Source organism: Malaclemys terrapin, chromosome 21 (assembly GCF_027887155.1).
Source record: "Malaclemys terrapin pileata isolate rMalTer1 chromosome 21, rMalTer1.hap1, whole genome shotgun sequence".
Lineage (NCBI taxonomy): Eukaryota > Metazoa > Chordata > Testudines > Emydidae > Malaclemys > Malaclemys terrapin.
Genome location: NC_071525.1, coordinates 16,633,168 through 16,655,110, shown reverse-complemented (window position 1 = coordinate 16,655,110; position 21,943 = coordinate 16,633,168). Strand labels below are relative to the sequence as shown.

The following is a 21,943-nucleotide window of genomic DNA, read 5'->3' as shown; positions in this document are numbered from 1 at the left end:
TCCTGTGTGTGTCTGTGCCATGCACCAGCATGTCAGGTCCGTGTACTGTGTGTCTGTGCCGTGCACCGAGCGTGTCTGGTCTGTCCTGTATGTCTGTGCTATGAACCCAGCGTCTCTGGTCTTTGCAATGGGGGGGAAGAGGACGAGCAGGGGGTGGGGCCAGAGTTCCAGCCACTCCTGCGGGACCCCCAAATGGGCCGGGGACCCTGGGCACGGGCCCCATCGGCTGTGCGGGAATGCAGGGGACTGGACTAGATGAGCTCTCGACAGGGCCGGCTCCAGCTTTTCTGCTGCCCCAAGCAACAAAAAAAAAAGACGAGCGGCGGCACTTCGGCGGCAGCTCAATCGCGCCGCTTCTTCGGCGGCAGTTTAGCGGCGGGTCCTCCCTCTCTTCCTCTTCGGCGGCACTTCGGCGGCAGCTCAAAGAGGAAGAGAGGGACTGAGGGACCCGCCGCCGAATTTCCGCCGCAGACCCGGACGTGCCGGCCCGATACCGGACGGAGTGCCGCCCCTTTGAATTGGCCGCCCCAAACACCTGCTTGCTAGGCTGGTGCCTGGAGCCGGCCCTGCCTCTCAAGATCCCTTCCAGTCCTAGGATTCTAGGATTGTCCCCTGGTGCACGCTGCTGAGCTCCTGGCGCGGGCTGGCTGCAGCGCTGGGGCACCGAGCGGGTCTGTTTCTAGCAGCCCTCGGGCCGATTCCCCAGCCTGGGCATTTGCTTTCTGCCTTGGGAGCTCTGCAGCCTGGCTCCAGCTCCGCCCGCAACCCCGGAGGAGCAGCAGCCCGGAGAGGAGAGCGTGCTGCAACAGCACCTCCTGGTGGCCACGTTGCTCCTTCCTTCCAGACAGTCCCACTAGTGATTTCTGTCCTGTGTGTCTGTCACCCCCTCCCCAAGTGCGTCTGGGCCTGGGTCCAGGCCTGTGGTGCTAGAGCCCAGGTACCCCAAGAGCTCTTTAGGGTCTGTCTACACAGCCAGCGGCAGCTGTGTCCACACTGCAGCTCAGGGCCTGAACTTGCACGTCCCTCCCCAGGCCTCAGCGCCCAAATGTCTACACGGCTTTGGCTAGCCTGAGTCTGTCAGCTGGGGCACCGCGCTGCTGTGGACTGTGTGGACGCCGGATCCTTAGCTGTCCTGGGGTCTCACAGAAACAGCCAGTCCTGTGCTAGACCTGAGAGCAAACAGCTCGTCCCCTGAGGAGGAACTGGGGGGGAAATCGGATGTTTTAAAAAGTTTTCGAAAACAACCAACTTTTCAGTTTTAAAATTGTGTCGCTAATTTTTTTTTTTATTGAAAATTTATTTTTTGTTGTTTTTCCCTCTCGGCCGCCTCCCCCTTGCTTCCCTTTTGCTGCTGAAAAGAGGAAAAAGCCGGAAAAGGGGGAGAAAAAGAAAAACTGGAAAATAAAAAAACAAAAATCATTTTTGTCAGAAGAAACCCAGAACATTTTGAAAAACCAATTTGTCCGTGTGAAATTTTCATTTTCAAATAAACTATTTTTAATGGGAAAAAATATTTGACAAATTTCAACCAGGTCTCAGTATAAATTGGACTCAACTCATTTCAAAGGCTTGGGTTTCCTTTCCCCTCCCAGTAGATTCCTGTCCCCTTCCCCTCAGGAACCAGTTAGTGTCAGGTGTGTGGGGGAAGTTTTGAAAATGTTACTTTCTAAAAATGACGCACTCTGACTTTTTAACGCTCTCTTGAAGTGCAAGGAACTAGTGCCCCCTTCTGGCCTATGTATGAATCTATTTCGCTTAAGAAAAGGATGGTGAAGGGTAAGTACCTGCCTGGAGAACAAATATTTAATGATGGGCTCTGCAGTCGAGCAGAGAAAGGCCGAACACGATCCGATGGCAGGACGTTGAAGCTAGACAAATTCAGACTGGAAATAAGATGGAAATTTTTAGCAGAGCGAGTAATGAACCATTGAAACAATTTACCCAGGGTGCGGGTGGATTCCCCATCACTGGCAATTTTTAAATCCGGACTGGATGTTTTTCTACAAGATCTGCTCTAGTTCAAACAGGAGGCATTAACTCAGGGCAGGTCTGTGGCCAGTGTCATACAGGGGTCAGGCTAGATGATCACAGGTGTCTTTTCTGGTTTTGGAATCTAGGAAAGAAAAAACAAACACAGACATTGTTCCAGTGAAAGAAAGAAAAAAAGAAGAAGAAAAAGTGTGATTGCGTGTCGGGGCGCGGAGAGGGGGGGTCACACTTTCTTTTACTTTTTAACCCCCCCTTTTTTTTTCTTTTGGAAAAAGGGGGAGCGGTAAAATTGAGTTTGTTTTCCCTCTATTTGTCTCACTTTTTTACAAACATCCTGTGACATTCTATACCTTAGGGGAGCGCCCTGTAGCCCCCAGATTCCTCACTTGTACATAATTGTGATCTTGCATATAAAGCTGGCCATGTGAGGTATCAGGGGAAAGGTTGTGAACTGCTGATACCCACTGTTCCATCTAAATATGTGTATCTTTAGTGCATGTGAAGTTGTGAGAATTGTGTAGTATGGTTGTCACTAAACCACACTGTAAATTGGGGAATCAGGCAGAAATTAGCTCCCCAGAAACAATAGCCAGGAAAGTAACCAACACCCGGGTGGGTGTCAAACAACCCATCAACAGCCATTGTCCAGCAAGGGAGCTACAATGCAATGACTCACCCGCATAAGGCCCCACCAGGGGGATTGCTCAGCCTTGCCTGGTGACTCAGCCGTGCCCCCCAGACATGCCTGGATTTATGTTCTCCAAGCACATGGACTGAGGGTATAAAACAGAACACGGGGGCTCCATGCTGGGCCTTTCTCCTGTCCCCACCTACACTGCAAGCAACATGGACGCTCAGAAGACTGAAGACTCCAACAGAGGAGATAGGCCCAGGTTTAAGGGACAAACCTGTATATTAAGAACTGCAATATCCAGTGTGGTGAGAAAAACTGCTTCATCTAGATTTTGCCCAGTCTAATAGAGTTGAGAGTTTAGACCGCGTGCTTACATTTTCTTTTCTTTTGGTAACCACTCTTTTTGCTTATCACTTATAATCACTTAAAATCTATCTTTTGTAATCAATAAACATGTTTTACTGTTTATCTTTACCAGTGAGTTTGCCTGAAGTGTTTGGTGAATCTGGTCAGGTATACAAAGGCTGGTGTGTATCCACGTTCCACTGTGGAAGTGGTGAACCAATTAATACATTTTCACTGCTCGTCTTGAGCAGTACAAGACGGTCTATTCCTGAGGTACAGTGCTGGGAGCTGGGGGTTTTGGCTGTTGGCTTTCTCTGTGTGATTCATGAGTGGCTCTGGGAACATTCATAAGAACGGCCAGACTGGGTCAGACCAAAGGTCCATCTAGCCCAGTATCCTGTCTTCCGACAGTGGCCAATGCCAGGTGCCCCAGAGGGAATGAACAGAACAGGGAATCATCAAGTGATCCATCCCCTGTCGCCCATTCCCGGCTTCATGCAATCTAGCTGGGTGTGGGGCTCCACATGTGATTGTGCTGAGTGATCACAGCTCCTGGAGGGGTTTGCTGCTGGTCACTAGCAAGGCATTGTGAGAGACAGCCCAGGCTGGAGAGTTAAGGGGGCACAGCGATCCCACAGTCACAGGTTGCACCCTAGGTCTAGTTGTCAGAGTGAGGAGGTAAGTTAATGCTGAGGAAAGACAAGCTACCGAGGAAGGAGAGACAAGCCAGTAGTGTGGGATTCTGAGTCTGAAATGGCCACTCCAGCCCCTGTGAGATTGAACTGGTGACCCCTGTGTTTCACAGACCACTGTGCTAACCCCCAATCTACTGAGCACCAGGTCCCCTTGGCAGCTCATAACCTTTCCCCGATACCTCACGTGGCATGCTTTACATGCAAGATCACAATTATATATAAATGAGGAATATGGGGGTTACAGGGCTTTTCCCCCAAGATACAGAATGTCCCAGCTTGGCTCCCTAGTTCTGAGGCTCAGGTCAGGTCAGTGCTTCTGGAATGCAGGAGTCATGGTTCAAATCTTGCGGGGGCCCTGGGTAGCGATCTCAGACTCGATCTCTCCTGACTGCCGGTTCATCTGTCCTCAGCATTAACCAACCTTCTCCATCTGCCAAGGGAAGCTAGGACCCTCCTCTGTAGGTTAGCGCGGTGGTCTCAGACTGCAGGGGTTGCCCTTTCAAATCTCACGGTGCCCTGGGTCGCGGTTTCAGACTTGCACACTCCTCTTTAGTGACTCATCTCTCCTCCCTTAGCAGCCTGTCTCTCCTCAGTGTTAACCTGTCTCCTCCCTCTGCCGAAAGGATGCATGGCCCAGCTCCAGTGGTTCAGGCAGTGATTGTGGAATGCAGGGGTCACCAGTACACGTCTCCCAAGGGCCTGGGAAGCGTTCTCATACCCAGAACCTTCCCTTGGGTGGCTCATCTCTACATGCTCAGTAACTCATCTCTCCTCAGCGTTAACCTACCTCCTCCCTCTGCCGAGGGGGCCTGGTGCCTGGCTCCATAGTCCGGGGGATAGCGCAGTGGTCTCAGAGCACAGGGGTTGCCAGTACAAGTCTGGTGGGGGTCTGGGAGCGGTCTTGGACTTGGAATCTCCTCACTGGTGATTCATTTCTCCATCCTTGGTAGCTTGTCTCTCCTGAGTATTAACCTCCCTCTGCTGAGGGGACTTGTGGCCCTGCTCCATAGCTCAGGGGGTTAGAGCCGGGGTCACAGGTTCAAATGTCGCAGGGCCCTGGGTAGCCAACTCACAGTTGGAATCTCCTCAGTGGTGTCCCATTTCTCCTCAGCCTTACCCTCCCTCCATAGCTCGGGGAGTTAGAGAAGTGTTCTTGGAACGCAGGGATCAGCAGTTCAATTCTCACAGGGAACTGGCGAGCAGTCTTGGACTCAGAACTTCCTCACTGATGGTTCATGTCTCTTCCTGGGTGACTCATCTCTCCTCAGGGTTAACTTCCCTCTTGTGAGGGTACGCTGGGCCCAGCACCCTACCTCAGGGGTTTTGAGCAGTGCTCTTGGAAGGCAGGGATTGGTTGCTGGCTCAAATGTTGAGGGGCCTTGGGTAGCCAACTCGGACTCTCCTCAGAATTAACCTCTCTCTGCAAAGGGGCCCCGTGGCCTGGCTCCATAGCTCAGGGGGGTAGAGCTGTGGTCTCAGAATGCAGCAACACAGTTAAAGTGACCTTGCCCTCCAGAATCGATGGCCCTAATCAGTGGGAGAATTGGCCCATTACTTCACTACCAGCTCTCCGGGAGGAGGAGGAGCTCTGCCAACCGGAGAAGCCTTCCAGTTAGCATACATAGCATCTTCACTGAAGAACATCACTGTCACATTTTCAGCATAGACTTGCCCTGGGACAGGTAGCATGACACCACACACCCCTCATATACACACAGGTACGTCTCTTAGCCTGCCCTGAGAGCAAACTTAACCCTTCCCTCCACCCCCACTGGGCAGCCGTGCAAAGTATAGGGGAAACTGAGGCACACACAGGCTTCATAACAACATTACAGAAAATTCCCACTTTGTCGCACCACATCCTCCTTCTCTGGCCAGATGTTGACCCAACAGGTGGCCACTGAGCATGCCTCCCATCGGGTCCTGGATGCAGGACAGATGTTTGCCCGCCTACCTTCCCTGCTTCGTGAGGTGTTCTGGGGCTTAGGCAGGAGACAGGCATCCAGATGCCTGGAGCAAGGCAGCACTATGGGCACCTAGGGGCCCATTACCCGGCGAATGCAGGCGCTGAGTTTTGGGGCCTAATGGGTTTGACAGTTTTGGGAATTGCCGTGGAGCCTAAAGCTGGGATTTAGGCACCTAAACCTTTGTGAGTCCAGCCCTAAGCCTCTATCACATGGCCATAATATGTAGTGTGGGCGCCCGGCTTCTTCAGCCCCTGGTACCAACGTTGGCATCGTCCTTCTCCGAACCCTTCTCAGCACTGTCAGCAAAGCCGGCCCTCCCCGCAGCCATGCGCCTGCTCAGTAGGGTTGCCAGGCAACTGAACTGCCCAGTCGAAAAGGGACCCTGGTGACTCCGGTTGGCACGGCGGCGCAGCGGGGACCTGGGGCTATGGCAGGCTGTCTGCCTGCCTGGCTCCACGTGGCTCCCGGAAGCGGTTGCTCCCACCCTAAGTGCCGGCTCTGCAGCTCCAATTGGCCAGGGACCACGGCCAATGGGAGCTGCAGGGGCGGGGCCTGCAGGCTCAAAGGTAGCACGCGGAGCCTCCTTGTGCCTAGGGGTTGCAGTAAGTGCCGCTGGGACCCCGAACCTCCACCCGCAGCCCAACCCCCTGCCTGCACCTTGCACCGCCCCCTGCACCCCAACCTCCTGCCCGAGCCCGGAGCCCCCTCCTGCACCCTAAACACCGCATCCCCGGCCCCACCTCAGAGCCCGCACCTGCAGCCAGACCCCCTGCCTGCACCTCGCACCACCCCCTGCACCCCAACCTTCTGCCCGAGCCCGGAGCCCCCTCCTGCACCCTAAACACCGCATCCCCGGCCCCACTTCAGAGCCCGCACCCGCAGCCAGACCCCTCACCCCCCTCCCACACCCCAACCCCAGCCTGGTGAAAGTGAGTGAGGGTGGGGGAGAGCGAGCGATGGAGGGACGGGGGATGGAGCTAGCGGGGAGCGGGGCCTTGGAGAAGGGGTGGGTCATAGGCAGGGCCTCGGGGCAGGACAGGGGTGTTCGGTTTTGTGCGATTAGAAAGTTGGCAACCCTACTGATCCGAACCCTTCTCGGTGCTGTCAGCAAAGTGGTCTCTCCCACAGCCACACACCTGCTCTTGCACGGATCAGCTGCAGGTGCCACAGAGCCGGCGTCAGGGGCTGGGCTGACAGCTCAGTTTGGCAGGATTCAATTTTTATTTTTATTAATTTAATTTATTTTCTTTGTTACTGTGTAACTGTTGTTCCAGGTGCTGGAACTGAAGCGGGCTGGGGGCAGCCTTGGGGCTAGGGCTGCACCGAGGGCACAGCTGCTGGGGGGCCCTGCATGGCTGCAAAGCGCAGGACATAAGGTGCAGGGGAGGCTGTGATGCTGGAGGGCAGCACAGAGACCTCCAGGCAGGGCTGCGAGGAGCAGGAGGAGAATGAGCCCCCCCGTTGCGGAGAGACCACCCCAGGCAGGAGCCAGTCAGTACCGGGGTGGCATCCTGCCCGCAGTGGGGCTGCAGAGGGCCCTGCTCTGCGGTGATGGCCCATCCCTGCCAGTGCGACAGGGGAGACCCCACTCGGGTGATGGAAACTTTTTAGTCAATTTCAGTGTCAGCTGCAATTGACATTTACTGACCTCTATTGATTTATACCCAATCCTGCTAACCCTACTGATAACACTTGACCCCTGAGTTCTAATTGGCTCAGCCCTCTGATGAGACAACAGGGTGCGACCCGCCAGACGGCCCCCTCCAATGAAAACACCCCACACCGCTTCAGAAATCAATACGGAGCCTAGCGAGTAACAGCTGCGCCCTGTTTCTGGGCCAGGTGATCAGCCTGCGCTCTGTACCTGCGCCGAGACACAACAGCGCAATGTGTTAAGCAAGCTGAAAACCCGTCTGACGGGGTCCTCACACCCCTGTGGATATCGCACGGCTGGACCCGTTACTAGTACCATCCTCATGTCAGGACGGTGTAGGAGACAATGCTGTGTTCGGAAGTTCCCTTTCCCTAGGGGCACGTAGAAAGAGGGAAAGTTTTACATCACGGTTAGTGAAGAGGTAGCGGCTGAGCTCAGAGAAGAATCTTCACAGTTAAAAAGATCAAAATTTGGCTCAATTGATTAATTCTAATAGGACAAGCATTCCACCGGGTTATGTACATGGTTTATAGAGGGGATCCCTGTTCAACTAGGCCAATATCCTCTGAGTGCACAGCACGATCTACCGTGCCATTCAGGCCTTCATTCTCCGGCTCAGGAAAGATGTCCTGACCTGCCCAGGACAGACAAGGAGTGAGAACACCTTCAATTTTTAACTGTAACCGTTCACTGACCCGGTCAGGCCAAAATTGATACCTGTGAGTTATTGCCCAGGCTTTTCTACAGAGGGCAGTTCCGAGGAGGGCCCCGCTGCTTCGCTCCTTCTCACTGGACTTCAAACGTCACATGTGGGTCACACCTGGACTGTGCTAAACTCTAAAGATGTTCCAGGCAGGTCAAAGGCCTGAGGACTAACAGCGTTTGGGGGAGGGATGCCTGACACCTTCAACGTTTGCCCTGATGCCCTTCGTTTTGGCAATGGCAATTTTACTTCTGAACGAGCGCGTCCACACAGGGGCTTTGGGGGCTGTGACTTACGTGCATGGACATCACACCTTTAGTGCCACGGCATGATGACAAACCCTTAATAAGGGATGGGAATAAAGGAAATGGGGGGTCTGCATTGACGCCTTTGTTTAAAATGTTTTAACTGGTTTCGTTCTGTAAAGGGGGCACAGCAGTCCTACTGTCCCACACTGCACCCTGCCACTTGGTTATCAGTGGGGTTAACCAGTGGGACTCCCTGCCACTTGGTTATCAGTGGGGTTAACCAGTGGGACTCCCTCACACTTGGTTATCAGTGGGGTTAACTGGTGGGACACCCCTCTAAATCCATGACTCAGACACACCATTTATGATTCTTTCTTCTGACTTTCCCCCACATGCCGAGTGCTGGACAGACCCAGTCCTGGCCCTGAAGAGCCATGAGAGGCCGAGGGGAGGATCTGGTAACCATGGTGAGATGCTGAGATGGGGGCCCAGCCTTTCAGCTATGATGCTCACCCGAACGCAGAGCAAGTTCCAGGAGGAGCTGCATTCCTCGTGCCCGTCATGAGCAGGCCCTGCTCTCCCCGCAGAGGCTCTGCCTCGGGCTCACAGGGTAGTGGTGGGATCCGTATCCACCATGCACGAGGTCGCCGTGCTGCAGACAATGTGCCATGGCCGTCTTCAGACAGCAGTAGCAGAATGGCATGCAGTACTCCAGGCATGCCACCAGGGGGCAGCCTAGCCTGGTGTGGCACACCACGGTGTGGTGTGGGGGGCAGCCATGGACAGACGATCCCGGTGTCATACAGCACGGGGGCCTGTAGCGAGAACTGGAGGTCGGAGCAGGATTTGCTCTGGGGTGGGGAGCGTCCAGTCAGCCCCAGCAGCACTACAGCCCCCCGGCCCATTGGGGGCAGGGCAGGCAGGAGGCGCACAGGGGTCTGGGGTCTAGGACCTGGACAAGGTACTGGCAGCACGGGCACGGGGGGGGAGATGTGGGAGGCATTGACCACTGGGTACGATAGTCTATTGCCCCGAGCTCTGAGCTCTCCATATCCCATTGCTGCGGCTCCCTGCCCAGCCAGTCGGAGACGCCCCAAAAAACACTATAATCAGGGACTTAATTGCAGCCAGTGTCAGAAGAATATTGGCTGGGAATTGCCTTCGTTTTTGTTTTAATTTAGTATCTGTCTATCCATCCCAATACACAATCATCTATCCATCCATCCACCCCCATGCACACATCCATCCATCCCCATACACACCCATCCGTCCATCCCTCCCTCCCTCCATCCATCCCCATGCACACCCATCCATCCATCCCTCCCTCCATCCCCATGCACACATCCATCCATCCCCATGCACACCCATCCATCTGTCCCTCCATCCATCCATCCCCATACACACCCATCCATCCCTCCCTCCATCCCCATGCACACCCATTCATCCATCCCCATGCACACATACATCCATCCCTATGCACACCCATCCATCCATCCCTCCCTCCATCCCCATGCACACCCATTCATCCACCCCTCCCTTCCTCCATCCATCCCCATGCACATCCATCCATCCGTCCCTCCATCCATCCATCCCCATGCACACCCATCCATCCATCCCTCCCCATACACAACCATCCATCCCTCCCTCCATCCCCATGCACACCCATCCATCCATCCCCATGCACACATCCATCTATCCCCATACACACCCATCCATCCGTCCCTCCATCCATCCATCCCCATGCACACCCATCCATCTGTCCCTCCATCCATCCATCCCCATACACACCCATCCATCCCTCCCTCCCTCCCTCCATCCCCATGCACACATCCATCCATCCCCATACACACCCATCCATCCATCCCTCCCTCCCTCCCTCCCCATGCACACATCCATCCATCCCCATACACACCCATCCATCCATCCCTCCCTCCCTCCATCCATCCCCAGGCACACCCATCCATCCGTCCCTCCATCCATCCATCCCCATGCACACCCATCTATCCATCCATCCCCATGCACACCCATTCTCACATACCCACATCTCTCTCTGTGTCATACATTTCAATGACTGATACTTTAACCATTATACAATAACACCAAAGATTTTAGCTTTGGAATTTCCTTCCTTTAATAGTAATGTTAGAAGAGATTTAAGGCCCCTCGTTCTCCCCCCGTCCATTCATTGCCGATCTGATTCACTCATTCAGACACACAATTACCTTACACAATTCCATTATACTGTGGTGGCACCTAAATGCCCCAGCCATGCCAGGGACCTCACTGTGCCAGTGCTGCACTGATAAAGGGAGAGGAAGCCCCTGCCCCCGATGCCTGGAGTCCTGACAGCCCTGGGAGGGGAGTCAAAGCAGCGCCCCCTTGTCTCAGATCCACCCTCCCCAAAGCCCCAGGATCAAGCCCATGATCCCGGGCACTCCAGGGCTGCCCCTGGAAGTTAGGGTTACCGCATCCCCACTCCCGCAGACCAGCTGCGGGTCAGCGATGGGGCAGGAACGCAGGTGTCCCCCCGACAGACCCAGGCAGCGGTAGCAGAACCAACACCCGCATTCAGGGCAGACCACCATGGGGCAGCCTTGCGTGGTGTGGCTTAGGAGGGCGTGGCAATGGGGACAGGCCCGCAGCGAGGGGCAGCTGTGGACGGACGATCTTGGGGCGTGGATCTTGGGGGCGTCATGCAGCGCGGCCTGTAGGGGGCATCGCGAGTCAGCATGGGATGAGGGGTCCCTCCATTCCGTGCGGCAGCCCCAGCAGAAGCAGTACAGGGCCCCGGCCCGCTGGGAGCAGGGCAGGCAGGGGGTGCGCAGGGTCCCGGGATCCAGGCGCTGGACAAGGTGCTGGCAGCGTGGGCACTGCAGGGCAGAATGAGGGCGTGTTAGCTACTGAGACCCCACCCCACATCCCAACCTGAGCCAGATCTGGGAGAGAGGGGATCAGGTCCCCCTTACCTCCCCCAGGACTCACCTGACGGTAACTGCCCCTAGCCCCATCCTGCGCCAGGATTTGGGCCTCCAGCGTGGCCCGGTCCTCGTCTGAGAAGAGCCCGAGTTTGCACAGCTCCTGCCAGAGCCAAGGGGTGTCAGGGCAGCGTGGGCAGCAGAATGAGGTGACGCCCTGGACGGGAATGAGGGGACCCCGATCAGCCACCAGCTCTCCCCTGCGGCCCTTGGCCACCCACCTACCCCACCCCCACCCCTCCCCAACTGCCCTCCCCCTTCAGCCCCCTGAACTCCCCTCCCCTTCCCCTGTCACTCTGCATCCAACCCCCCTTGAATCCCCTGAAACCCCTCCCCTTCCCCAGCACCCCAACTGACCCCTCCCCCTTGAGCCCCTTCCCCTGTCACTCTGCATCCAATCCCCCTAGCATCCCTTAATCCCGCCCCTATCACCCCAACTGACCCTTCCCCCCTGAACCCCCTCCCCTGGCACCCCCACAGCAAACCCCCCCTCCCCACCCCTCCCCAACTGCCCTCCCCCTTCAGCCCCCTGAACTCCCCTCCCCTTCCCCTGTCACTCTGCATCCAACCCCCCTTGAATCCCCTGAAACCCCTCCCCTTCTCCATCACCCAGCTGACCCCTCCCCCTTGAACCCCTTCCCCTGTGACTCTACATCCAATCCCCCTAGCATCCCCTAACCCCTCCCCTTCCCCATCACCCCAACTGACCCTTCCCCCCTGAACCCACTCCCCTTCCCTTCCCCTGGCACCCCCCAGCAAACCCCCCTCCCCAGCACTCCCTCAACTGGCCCCAAAATCTGCTCTGAAGCTCCAGCCCCGCCCCACAATCCCCTCGATACCTCCCCCCGGAGGGCCCCGCCCCGCGCCCACCTGCCCATAGCGCGCGGGGGGGGGGGTGTTACCTGGTCCAGCAGCGCCCGCACCCAGCCCCGCAGCCCAGCCGCGCTCACCCAGTGCCCACAGGTCATCTTCCGTCCCAGCGCCCCGGGGGACCCCGCACCTGCAGGGAGAGAGGGGGCGGGGTGAGACAAGGGCCGACCCCCCGGAGCTCGGCTGATCCCGCCCTTCCCCAGGGGTCACCCCAAAGGGCCCCACCGGCGGGGGTAGGGGAGGGGCCGGGGTCTCACCTGGGGCCCCCCCGGGGGGGCAGATCACCTGGAACTGCTCGGCCAGCGCCCGCCACTGCCCCGACGGCATCGCAGGCTGCCGGGATCATGTGTCCTGGGCTGGGAAACCCCGCGGGAATCCACCCGCTTTCCCTTTCGCTTTCACCCTCCCCGCGGTGCCCAGCCCCCCAGCTCTGCCGGGGCCCTCACTCCGGACCGGCAGCCCCTGTTAGCCCAGCCCTGGGCTCCCCCCTCCCCAGCTCTGCCGGGGCCCCTCACTCCGGACCCACAGCCCACCGCCAGCCCAGCCCTGGGCTCCCCACCCCCCAGCTCTGACGGGCACCGGCAGAGCTGGGGGTTGGGGGAGCCCAGGGCTGGGCTAGTGGGGCTGCGGGTCGGGAGTGAGGGGCCCCGGCAGAGTTGGGGGGTGGGGAGCCCAGGGCTGCTCTAGCAGGGGCTGCGGGTCGGGAGTGAGGGGCCCCGGCAGAGCTGGGGGGTGGGGAGCCCAGGGCTGGGCTAGCAGGGGCTGCGGGTCGGGAGTGAGGGGCCCCGGCAGAGTTGGGGGGTGGGGAGCCCAGGGCTGCTCTAGCAGGGGCTGCGGGTCGGGAGTGAGGGGCACGGGCAGAGCTGGGAGTTGGGGGAGCCTGGCTAGCAGGGGGCTGCGGGTCGGGAGTGACGGGCACCGGCAGAGCTGGAGGTGGGGGGAGCCCAGGGCTGGGCTAGCAGGGGCTGCAGGACGGGACTGAGGGGCACCGGCAGAGCTAGAGTGGGGGGAGCAGGGCCGGCCTTAGAGAAAAAGGCACCCTGGTCGAACATGTATTTTGGCAACCCTGGCTCCCATGGGTGCGGCACCCCCGCCCCCCCATTGCCCCTGGCCCCTGTGGGCTCCCCACCCTTCCTTTTCCCCTAACCCCTGCCCCATGTGGGGAAACTGACCTGGCTGCATGGAGGAGCTGGCATTGCTGATCTCCCTCCCCCCCCAAACGCGGTTCCTCTGTGCACCCCAGGGGCTGTGGGGGGCGAGGAGCGACATCAGGGCTCCCTGCAGGGGGAGGGGCAGAAGGCAGGAGCTCTGAGCAAGGGCAGCAGGCAGCTGAACCAGGAGCTGCTTGGAGCAGACGCCGTGTAAACGCCCAGATTGGGGCTGAAACCATGAAACGGGCCCACCAGGGCGAGCTGCCAGCGCACGGCCTGGGTGGGGGGCAGAGAGTCGGTGTGAGTCCAGCCAAGCGGGGGAGGGGGTCTGCATGCTGTGGGGGGGAGGGAGGGTGTGTACCCCACTGCAGGACCTGCGCTGGGCTTGGCCTGGGTTAGGCTCGTGCAGTGCTATTGTTACAGGGTGCTGGAGCCAGGCTTCATGCTGCCCCCAGAGGAGGGAGGGCTGAGTTTGTGCAGAGGTGGGGGGCCTCTGAGCTATCCCTCCCCCCTTAAAGGGCTGTTCTTGGTGGGCCCTGCAGCCGTTTCCCTGGCTGGGCCCCCGCAGGTGGCATGAGTGGACACATCCCTGGTGATCTCGCTGCTCTCAAGCAGGGCATCCATCGGCAACTGCAGGACCGGGGAGGCCTCTGCTGCCTCCAGCCGCTCAGGGAGGCTGGCGTTCAACAGCAGCACGGCCACCACGGGGCCACCCACGCTGCCGAAGATCCCCATGGTGGCCTGGTGGAAGTCCCAGACGATGGCCCCCTTCTCCTGCAGCGAGGTGTGAGGGGAGGCCATGCGGGCGTACAGGTCCCGGCTGGCGTTCTTCCACACGTGTCTGTCCATCTGCTCTGCCGCGGCGTGTATCTCCTGCGCTATCCACACCAGGCGCTCCAGGTTCTCTCCCACACCGACGCTGCCCCCCACCAGTTTGAGAGGCACGCTGGTGTCAAGGTGCTGGTTGAGGATGCGGAGCAGAGCGTGGGTGGCCGAGATGTATCCTGGCAGGGAGTTGTGCAGGGACTGGCTGGCGCGCACGAGCCTCTGCCTTTCGCTCTCTGTGCCGGAGAACAGGGACAGCATCACACGGCTGGGAAACAAAGCGGAGAGCGCAGGTGAGGGGGTGAAAGCAGTTCCCCACCTGGATCCCCAGCGCAAGGCCAAGGGGGCGTGCAATGGAACTGAGAGGCAGCCCCTTTCAAATGGAGAAGAGGGAATGTTGCTTCATTTAATCCCAGAATTTGTCTGTGGAACTCACTACCACATGATCTCACTGAAGCCGAGAGCCCAGCAAGATCCAGAAAAGGGATGTGACATATGGCTAATGAGGAGAGACAGAATGACATTAGAGAAGAATTGTTTTTAAGTTTGGAAAGATTAAACACTCTCATGCTCCAGGGCATGAACCTGCCTCTAACTAATGGCTGCGTAAGCAGAGTCCGGATGAGCTCTACCCTGACATCTGGTGGGGAATTATGGCGAGTGTGGGAAAGAACTCCAGGGGCTGATCTTGTTTGCATAGGCACACCCACCCACCTGGCATGAAACAACAGCAACTCAAAGTGGTTACTTTGGCTGGTGTGGGATCCCCAGTTTCTCTGTTATTGGGGCAGGAGGAATAAAGGGTACGTCTACACTTATCGGAGGGTCCGGCGGCAGGCAATTGATGATCTGGGATCGATCCTGGAAGTGCTCGCCGTCGACGCCGGTACTCCAGCTCGGCGAGAGGAGTATGCGACATTGACGGGGGAGCCTGCCTGCCGCGTCTGGACCCGCGGTAAGTTCGGACTAAGGTACTTCGAATTCAGCTACGTTATTAACGTAGCTGAATTTGCGTACCTTAGTCCGAAGTGGGGGGTTAGTGGGGACCAGGCCAAAGTGTTGTTACCCTGATTATGTGAATCAAGGCCAGTGGAACTGTTGTATGACAGAGGGTCTCACCATTACCTAAGTAGCACTCGCTAGATGAGGGACATGGGTTCCAAAACCAAGTGACTTGAGAGAGGTTGTGGACAGAAATTTGTACTTTGTGGTATGGGCCCCTTTTGAGGGCTTGAAACATCAATTTTACCATTTTCTTCTGTTGAATAGCAGAACTAATTTTGATTCTATTAAGAGTTTAGTTACAGACTGTTATGCTGAATTCACTTTGGACCAATGGTGTACTAGCACTAGGGCTTATCTCCTATGAGCTGAAATCACTGAGTCCTGTGTTAATTAGTGGGGGAGCCTGAAGATTTATTGCTAAACAGCTGGCAGAGTAGGGCAGTTTGTGAGATAGCTGGAGGGACTCACAGGACAGCTGGAGGAGTGGAGTGGCTTGTGGTGAAGGCTGTTTGTGGTGAAGGCTGCTGCAGAACCCCATGGAGAGGCGGGGCAGTTGGCCTCAGACCATGTAAGGTGCCTCTTAATACCCCGTGTGCCCCTTTCTCCCCCCCCCCCATTTCCAACCAGGCTGGGGGAGGGGGAGTAGGACTCTGCAGATAAACTTTTGAACTCTGGGGCTGCACTGACCAGGGACAGAGACTTTTGGTTGATTCTTGGGTTGCTGGACTCAAGAGACTTTTGGGGTGTTGGACTTTTGGAACTTTGGGGGTGGGTTTTTGCTCATGGTTTGTGTTATGAATCCTGTTTGTGGTGTTTTCCCAATTTAATGCTGATGTCATTTACCTCCTGTTATTAAATATTTTCTGCTACACTCAGACTCCGTGCTTGCGAGAGGGGAAGTATTGCCTCTTAGAGGCGCCCGGGGGATGGTATGTAATTGTCCCAGGTCACTGGGTGGGGGCTGAAGCCGGTTTTGCATTGCGTTATTGAAATGGAACCCCTAGATACAGAACCGGCCCTTGTTGCTGCCAACTCAGATGGGCAGAAGGGTTACAACTGTCAGGAAGGAACTGTCCCTGAGTCAGAATCTCCCTAACCTGCTACTGTGGGGTTCTCTGAACCATCTGGTACTGTCACTATCGGAGACGGGACACAGCGCAAAGGGCCTCTGGGCTGAGCCTGTCTGGCCAGTCCGATGGTCCTAGTTATTAAAAAAAAAAAAAGTTTTCCCGCTGCTCTTCCTGTTTTCAATGCACTGAAAGCGCCCAGACAAAGGCAGGAAGGTCCCAGGCTTCATAAGAAAGCCGGCAGCTTTTGTATCTCCAGCTCGGGCATGTTTTGAGGACGTATCAGTGCAGAGAGAGGAAAGAATAAAACACCACAAACTTGCCACAGCGAGTTCTTTTCTGCTGCTCGAAAGCGCTGGGGGGCGATTCCCAAAGCACCCACCAGCATTGTCTTTGCTACTGAAAGACGGGCCCCGACCTTCAGAGGTATTTCAGCCCCCCCTGACATTCCAAAGACAAAACCTTTTTCATCAGAAAACATTTGGCCAGCTCGAACTGTTCCCTGATAAACTGGATTTAGGTCCTTTTAACCCAAATTATCTCATCCTGTAGCACTGCCTGAACTGAACTCTAACAGTTTAAATTCACGCCTTGGGTTAAATTAGTGACACTGTCTGCAGAGTGCCACTCGGCAAGCTGGGTTTTGGTCTCGTCAACCCAAAGTGTTAAAAAAAACAGCATGAATCAGGCCTTTAAAAAGCATGAGTACAAATCTAAGCGATGCCGGACTCTGTTTTTTTTTTTTTTTTAGTTCAGATCTTTGTGGGTTCCCCCCATACACACTTTTCTCCCTTTTTTACTTTTTCTGCAGGGAAAACTGTTCATCTTCTGACCCATTTATGCCTCTGATGTTTGCTGTTTATGAAAATTTGAATCTCACGGGCTCCCTCCCACATCCCCCCCCCATGCTCCCTTCGCCACTGGTCCCCATGCCCCTCCATGGCTTTATCTTCCAGCCGCCGCCGCGGGCGTGGAGAGGCTGGTCTGGAGTCACCCCTGTGTGGCCCACTCCCAGCCCTGGCAGGCTGCCCTCTACACCCCCCAGGGCTACAGCTGCAGGGGGACCCTGATCAGCCCAGAGTGGGTGCTCACTGCGGTGCACTGCCACACCGGGTAGGTCTAGGAATGAACCTGGGACCTCCGGATCTGACCGCAGGAGGCCATACGGCATGAGCTAAAAGAACTGCATGCATTAGGTAGAGCTGTAACAGGCTCATCAAGTCATGTATGTGGCTATCCAGAGGTTAGAGCACGGGGGGCTGGGAGCCAGGACTCCTGAATTCTATCCCCAGCTCTGGGAGGGGAGTGGAATCTAGTGGCTAGAACAGCGGGGCTGGGATTCAGGGTGACGGCCTGCAAGGATCCCTGAGACCTGCTCTTTTGCCCCCAGCCTGATCCAGGTGCACCGAGGGGCTCATGACCTGCGGTGACCCGCCCTGGGCTAGCAGCTCGGGGGCCGTGCGTGCTATCCGCAACCCCCATTACAATTTGCGCACCAAAGACAGTGACCTCCTGCTGCTCAAGCTAGCGCCCCCTGCTGCCATCAACGAGTATGTGTGGCCCCTGCCGCTGGCCCCGCGCTGTGTCCCTCCCGGCCGGCGCTGCCTGGTGTTGGGGCGGGGAACGACCTCCAGCCCCCCAGGTACGGGGCTAGCGCTGCGGGGTGGGTGGGTGGGGGGATCGTTATCAGCTATCCAGGATCAATTATTGATAATTAATGACACACGAACAGTTGTTCACGATTGAGGCTTGGATCGAGTGGGATTCTAAGTGATGATTAGCTATTCATTATCAATCTTCCAGTCCATTGCTCATTAATTACTGGTTATTAATTGCCAGCTGCCCACTGCCCACTGCCTATGATAATGATCATTATTATGTATGTAAAGTGATCAGTTATTATATATCAGAGGGGTAGCCGTGTTAGTCTGGATTTGTAAAAGCAGCAAAGAGTCTTGTGGCACCTTATAGACTAACAGACGTATAGGAGCACGAGCTTTCGTGGGTGAATATCCACTTCATCGGATGCATCTGAAGAAGTGGGTATTCACCTACGAAAGCTCGTGCTCCAATACATCTGTTAGTCTATAAGGTGCCACAGGACTCTTTGCTGCTTTTACAGTTATTATATGTCAGTCATCCACTGTTACTGCATCCGGTCAGTATTAAGGAGAAACTGTTAGTTACTGAATGTCACCCACACCGTGTCAATTACAGTGATCACTGTTAGAAAGGATCACTATTAATTATGGCTGTTAACATACATATTAGTTACAGGCTATCAATTATCCATTATATTGATCATATGAATTAGAAACAATGTGCTCGTAGGTAAAGCCATTGAAATTACCCATTAATAAATGTTAATTGGTTATCCACATATTGATTATTCTCAATTAGAAACAATTTGCTTTTAATTATGGTTGTTAATATTGCCTATTAGTTATCAACTAGCTATTATATTGATCACTATTAATTAGACACTATTTTACATTAATTATGGTTGTTAAGATTTCCCCAAATTATCAAGTATCCATTTTATTGATCCCTATTAATTAGAAAATGTTTTCTATTAATTATAGCAATTAATATGAGCTATTATGGATTATTGATTATCCATTACATTCTATTAATTAGAAACTATTTGTTATTAAGTATGACTTAATATTTCCCATTAGCTATTGGTTATTGGTTATCTATTATATTGATCACTATTAATTAGAAATTATTTGTTATTAATTATGGATGTTAATATTGCCAATTACTTATTGAAGAGCAATTATCCATTACATTGATCACTCTTAATTAGAAGTAATTAGTTAATAATGACCGTCAATCAATTATTTAAAAAGTTATTGATAATTATTAATTTAGAAACTATTTGCTATTAATCATGGCTAATGTGCCCATTAAGTATTGGTTATTAATCATCCGCTATGTTGATAATTGTTAATTAGAAATAATTAATTATGACCAATTACTATAAATTACACTGATCGCTATTAATTTCAAAATTATAAGCTACTAATGACATCTATTAATTAATGCCTATTAATTATGCATTATATTGATAAATAGAGAGTAGAACATTGTAGTTTGTATTTATTGATCGGCAATTGTCCATCACCAATTGACAATTAACCCTTTCTTCTCTGCTTCCTCCCCCCAGCGACATTCTCCAACGTCCTACATTGCACAGACATGAACATGATCTCAGCAGCAGTGTCAGGTGGCGTACCCTGCGGGCATGAGTGACAACATGTTGTGTGCGGGGGTGAAATAAGGAGGTGGGGACTCCTGCCAGGTGAGGTGTGTGTGGGGGGGGTTCCCCAGGGGTATCACTGAGGAGGGAGGGCTGCTGGGATGTGGGGGGAGTTCAAAACATTGAAAAAAATACATAATTTCAGGTCAGCCCAAACACAGAGATTTTCAAAATTCTCAGATCCTTGAAAAGTCAAAATAAAATCATTTTGGGTCAATTCGGAGCATTTTTACACTTTTCTGAAATTTTTCATTCAACAGCATGGAAGGGAATTTTGAAGGAATTTTGGTTCTTTGCACCGAACAGTTGGCCTGTTCCATTTGAAAAATGTCAAAAGAAAACATTTGGATTGTTTTGGCAATTGTTTCCTCCCCCCAGAAATGAACAATCCCGTGAAACCAGCACAGATTCACCAAATATTTTGGTGTCACAGAATCTGTATTTTTTGCCAAAAAAAAGTTTTGGTTGAAAAATCTTACCCAGCTCTAACATTGACTCAGTAGGTGAGGAAGACACACCACAGACTACATGTGAAATTCTCTGGCCTGTCTTATACAGGAAGTCAGTCCAGATGATCACAATGGTCCCTTTTGGTCTCGGAAAAATCTCTGAAGGGGGAGGAGTTAAGGTGAAACACACAGGGGGGGAGGAGTTAAGGTGAAACACACAAGGGGATGGAGTAAGGGATTAAAATGAGATTAAAGTTATTTTAGATCACCATTGAGTAGGAGTAGGCCATTAGAATGATTGTAGCTCACACTTCAAGGTTGGGGGCTGTATTTAAGGCCTTGGTTACACTTGGGGATTCATAGCGCTGGCGCGAAAGCACCGCCGCGGCAGCAGTGTGAAGCACGAGTGTAGTCGTGCCGCCAGCGCTGTGAGAGCTCTCTCGCAGCACTGCAAGTGCTCCACCTCTCCGAGGGGAATAGCTTGCAGCACTGCGAGCGAGCGTGCAGCGCTGCAGGCGCTGATTACACTGGTGCTTTACAGCGCTGCACTCGCTGCGCTGGGGGGGGTGTGCGTTTTCACACCCCTGAGCGCAGCAAGTTGCAGCGCTCTACAGCGCCAGTGTAGCCAAGGCCCTAGAAAGTAGCGACTCTGGAAAGGACCCAGGGCCCACGAGCTTCCTGGGTGATGTTGCAAAAAGAACAGGAGTACTTGTGGCACCTTAGAGACTAACAAATTTATTAGAGCATAAGCTTTCGTGGGCTACTGCCCACTTCTTCGGATGCATATAGAATGGAACATATTTTGAGGAGATATATATACACACATTGTGGCTAAGAGGGCGAGCACAACCCTAGGCTGAAGACACAGGGGAATAGCAAGTAGGAGCTGGGAAGTGGGGTCCCCTCTGGATATGGCATTGGGGACACCATGACTGGAGACTGCGCCCAGCTCTGGTGGGGCCAAATGTCAAACAGGAAGTTGGGGAGGGATCAGAGAAACGTGACAGGAACAATCCGAGGGCTGGAAAACCTGCCTGAGAGCTGGAGACTGAAGGAGCTCGATCGGTGGAGATTCTCTCACAGAAGTTTCAGAGGGGACTTGATCTCGGTCTGTCAGCGTATCCCTGGGGAGCAGATTTCGGAGAGCAGAGGGCACGTTAACCCAGCTGACAAGGGCAGAACAAGAGCCGATAGCTGGGGGGGGGGGAAGTGAGACAAATCCAGACTAGAAACAAGGGGAGTCTTCCCATTGAGATCGGGCGTCTCTCTCTAAAAGCTCCAATCTAGCTCAACCACCAGATATGGGCTTGAAATCTACAAAGGGGAAGAGATAAGGGCACACATGCACAGGGGCAGAGTTAAGGGTGTGCTAGCTCAATCCCCAGATCTGGGCTGCAGGCAGGGATCCCTGGGGGAGGTTCTCCAGCCTGGGGTAGGCAAGAGGGCAGGCTGCGTGGTGCAATGGTCAACCCTGGCCCTAACATCTCTGCTTCCTGCTGGGTTGTGTCTCTACAGGGTGACTCCGGGGGCCCTCTGGTCTGCGACAGAGAGCTCCAGGGCATCATTTCCTGGGGACAGGTAGAGTGCAGCCTGCCCAACAAGCCTGGGGTCTACACCAGGGTCTGCAAATTCCTGGGCTGGATCCGCAGGACCATGTGGGAGAACTGACGCTGGGACAGGGACCCCGTCACAATAAACCCGGGGCAGCAGCCCACTGGGTCTCTGCGTCTTCTTCCCTAGCAGTGGCATGGGGCTGCTGGGCTGGCAGCTGGGGAATCAACCTGCTCTGCGCACATCAGAGAGAGAGAGACGTATGGGGACGGATGGCGAGATGGATGGATAGATAGATAGATGAATGGGGTGTATGGGGAGGGAGAGATGGATGGATAGAAGGGGTGTATGGGGATGGATGGAGGGATGGATAGGATAGAGGGGTGCGGATAGGGGTGGGTTTCGTGGAATTTCCATCACTGGAAATTGGAGATGAGAAACATTCTTGTTCCAGCCCAGCTACTGGAAATCACCCTAGGCCGTTCTCTTGAGTCAGACTGGATGGTCACAATGAGCCCTTCTGGCCTTAAATGGTATGAATCCATGGAGGGGG

The 21,943-nt window shown here is 54.5% G+C and overlaps 1 protein-coding gene and 1 pseudogene across 1 annotated transcript; one reads left to right on the top strand and one right to left on the bottom strand.

Annotated features, from left to right (window-relative positions):
* Nucleotides 1-10,292: 10,292 nt before the first annotated feature.
* Nucleotides 10,293-12,413, bottom strand: LOC128827113 (E3 ubiquitin-protein ligase RNF19B-like). Its single transcript, XM_054010851.1, has 4 exons — nt 12,338-12,413; nt 12,113-12,210; nt 11,218-11,367; nt 10,293-11,105 (listed from the first exon to the last, which is right to left on the bottom strand). Exons 1-4 carry the CDS (start codon nt 12,405-12,407, stop codon nt 10,620-10,622), a joined length of 804 nt encoding a protein of 267 aa, XP_053866826.1. The 5' UTR covers nt 12,408-12,413; the 3' UTR covers nt 10,293-10,619.
* A 5,131-nt stretch (nt 12,414-17,544) lies between these two features.
* LOC128827355 (kallikrein-14-like) lies at nt 17,545-21,507 on the top strand (annotated as a pseudogene).
* Nucleotides 21,508-21,943: the final 436 nt, after the last annotated feature.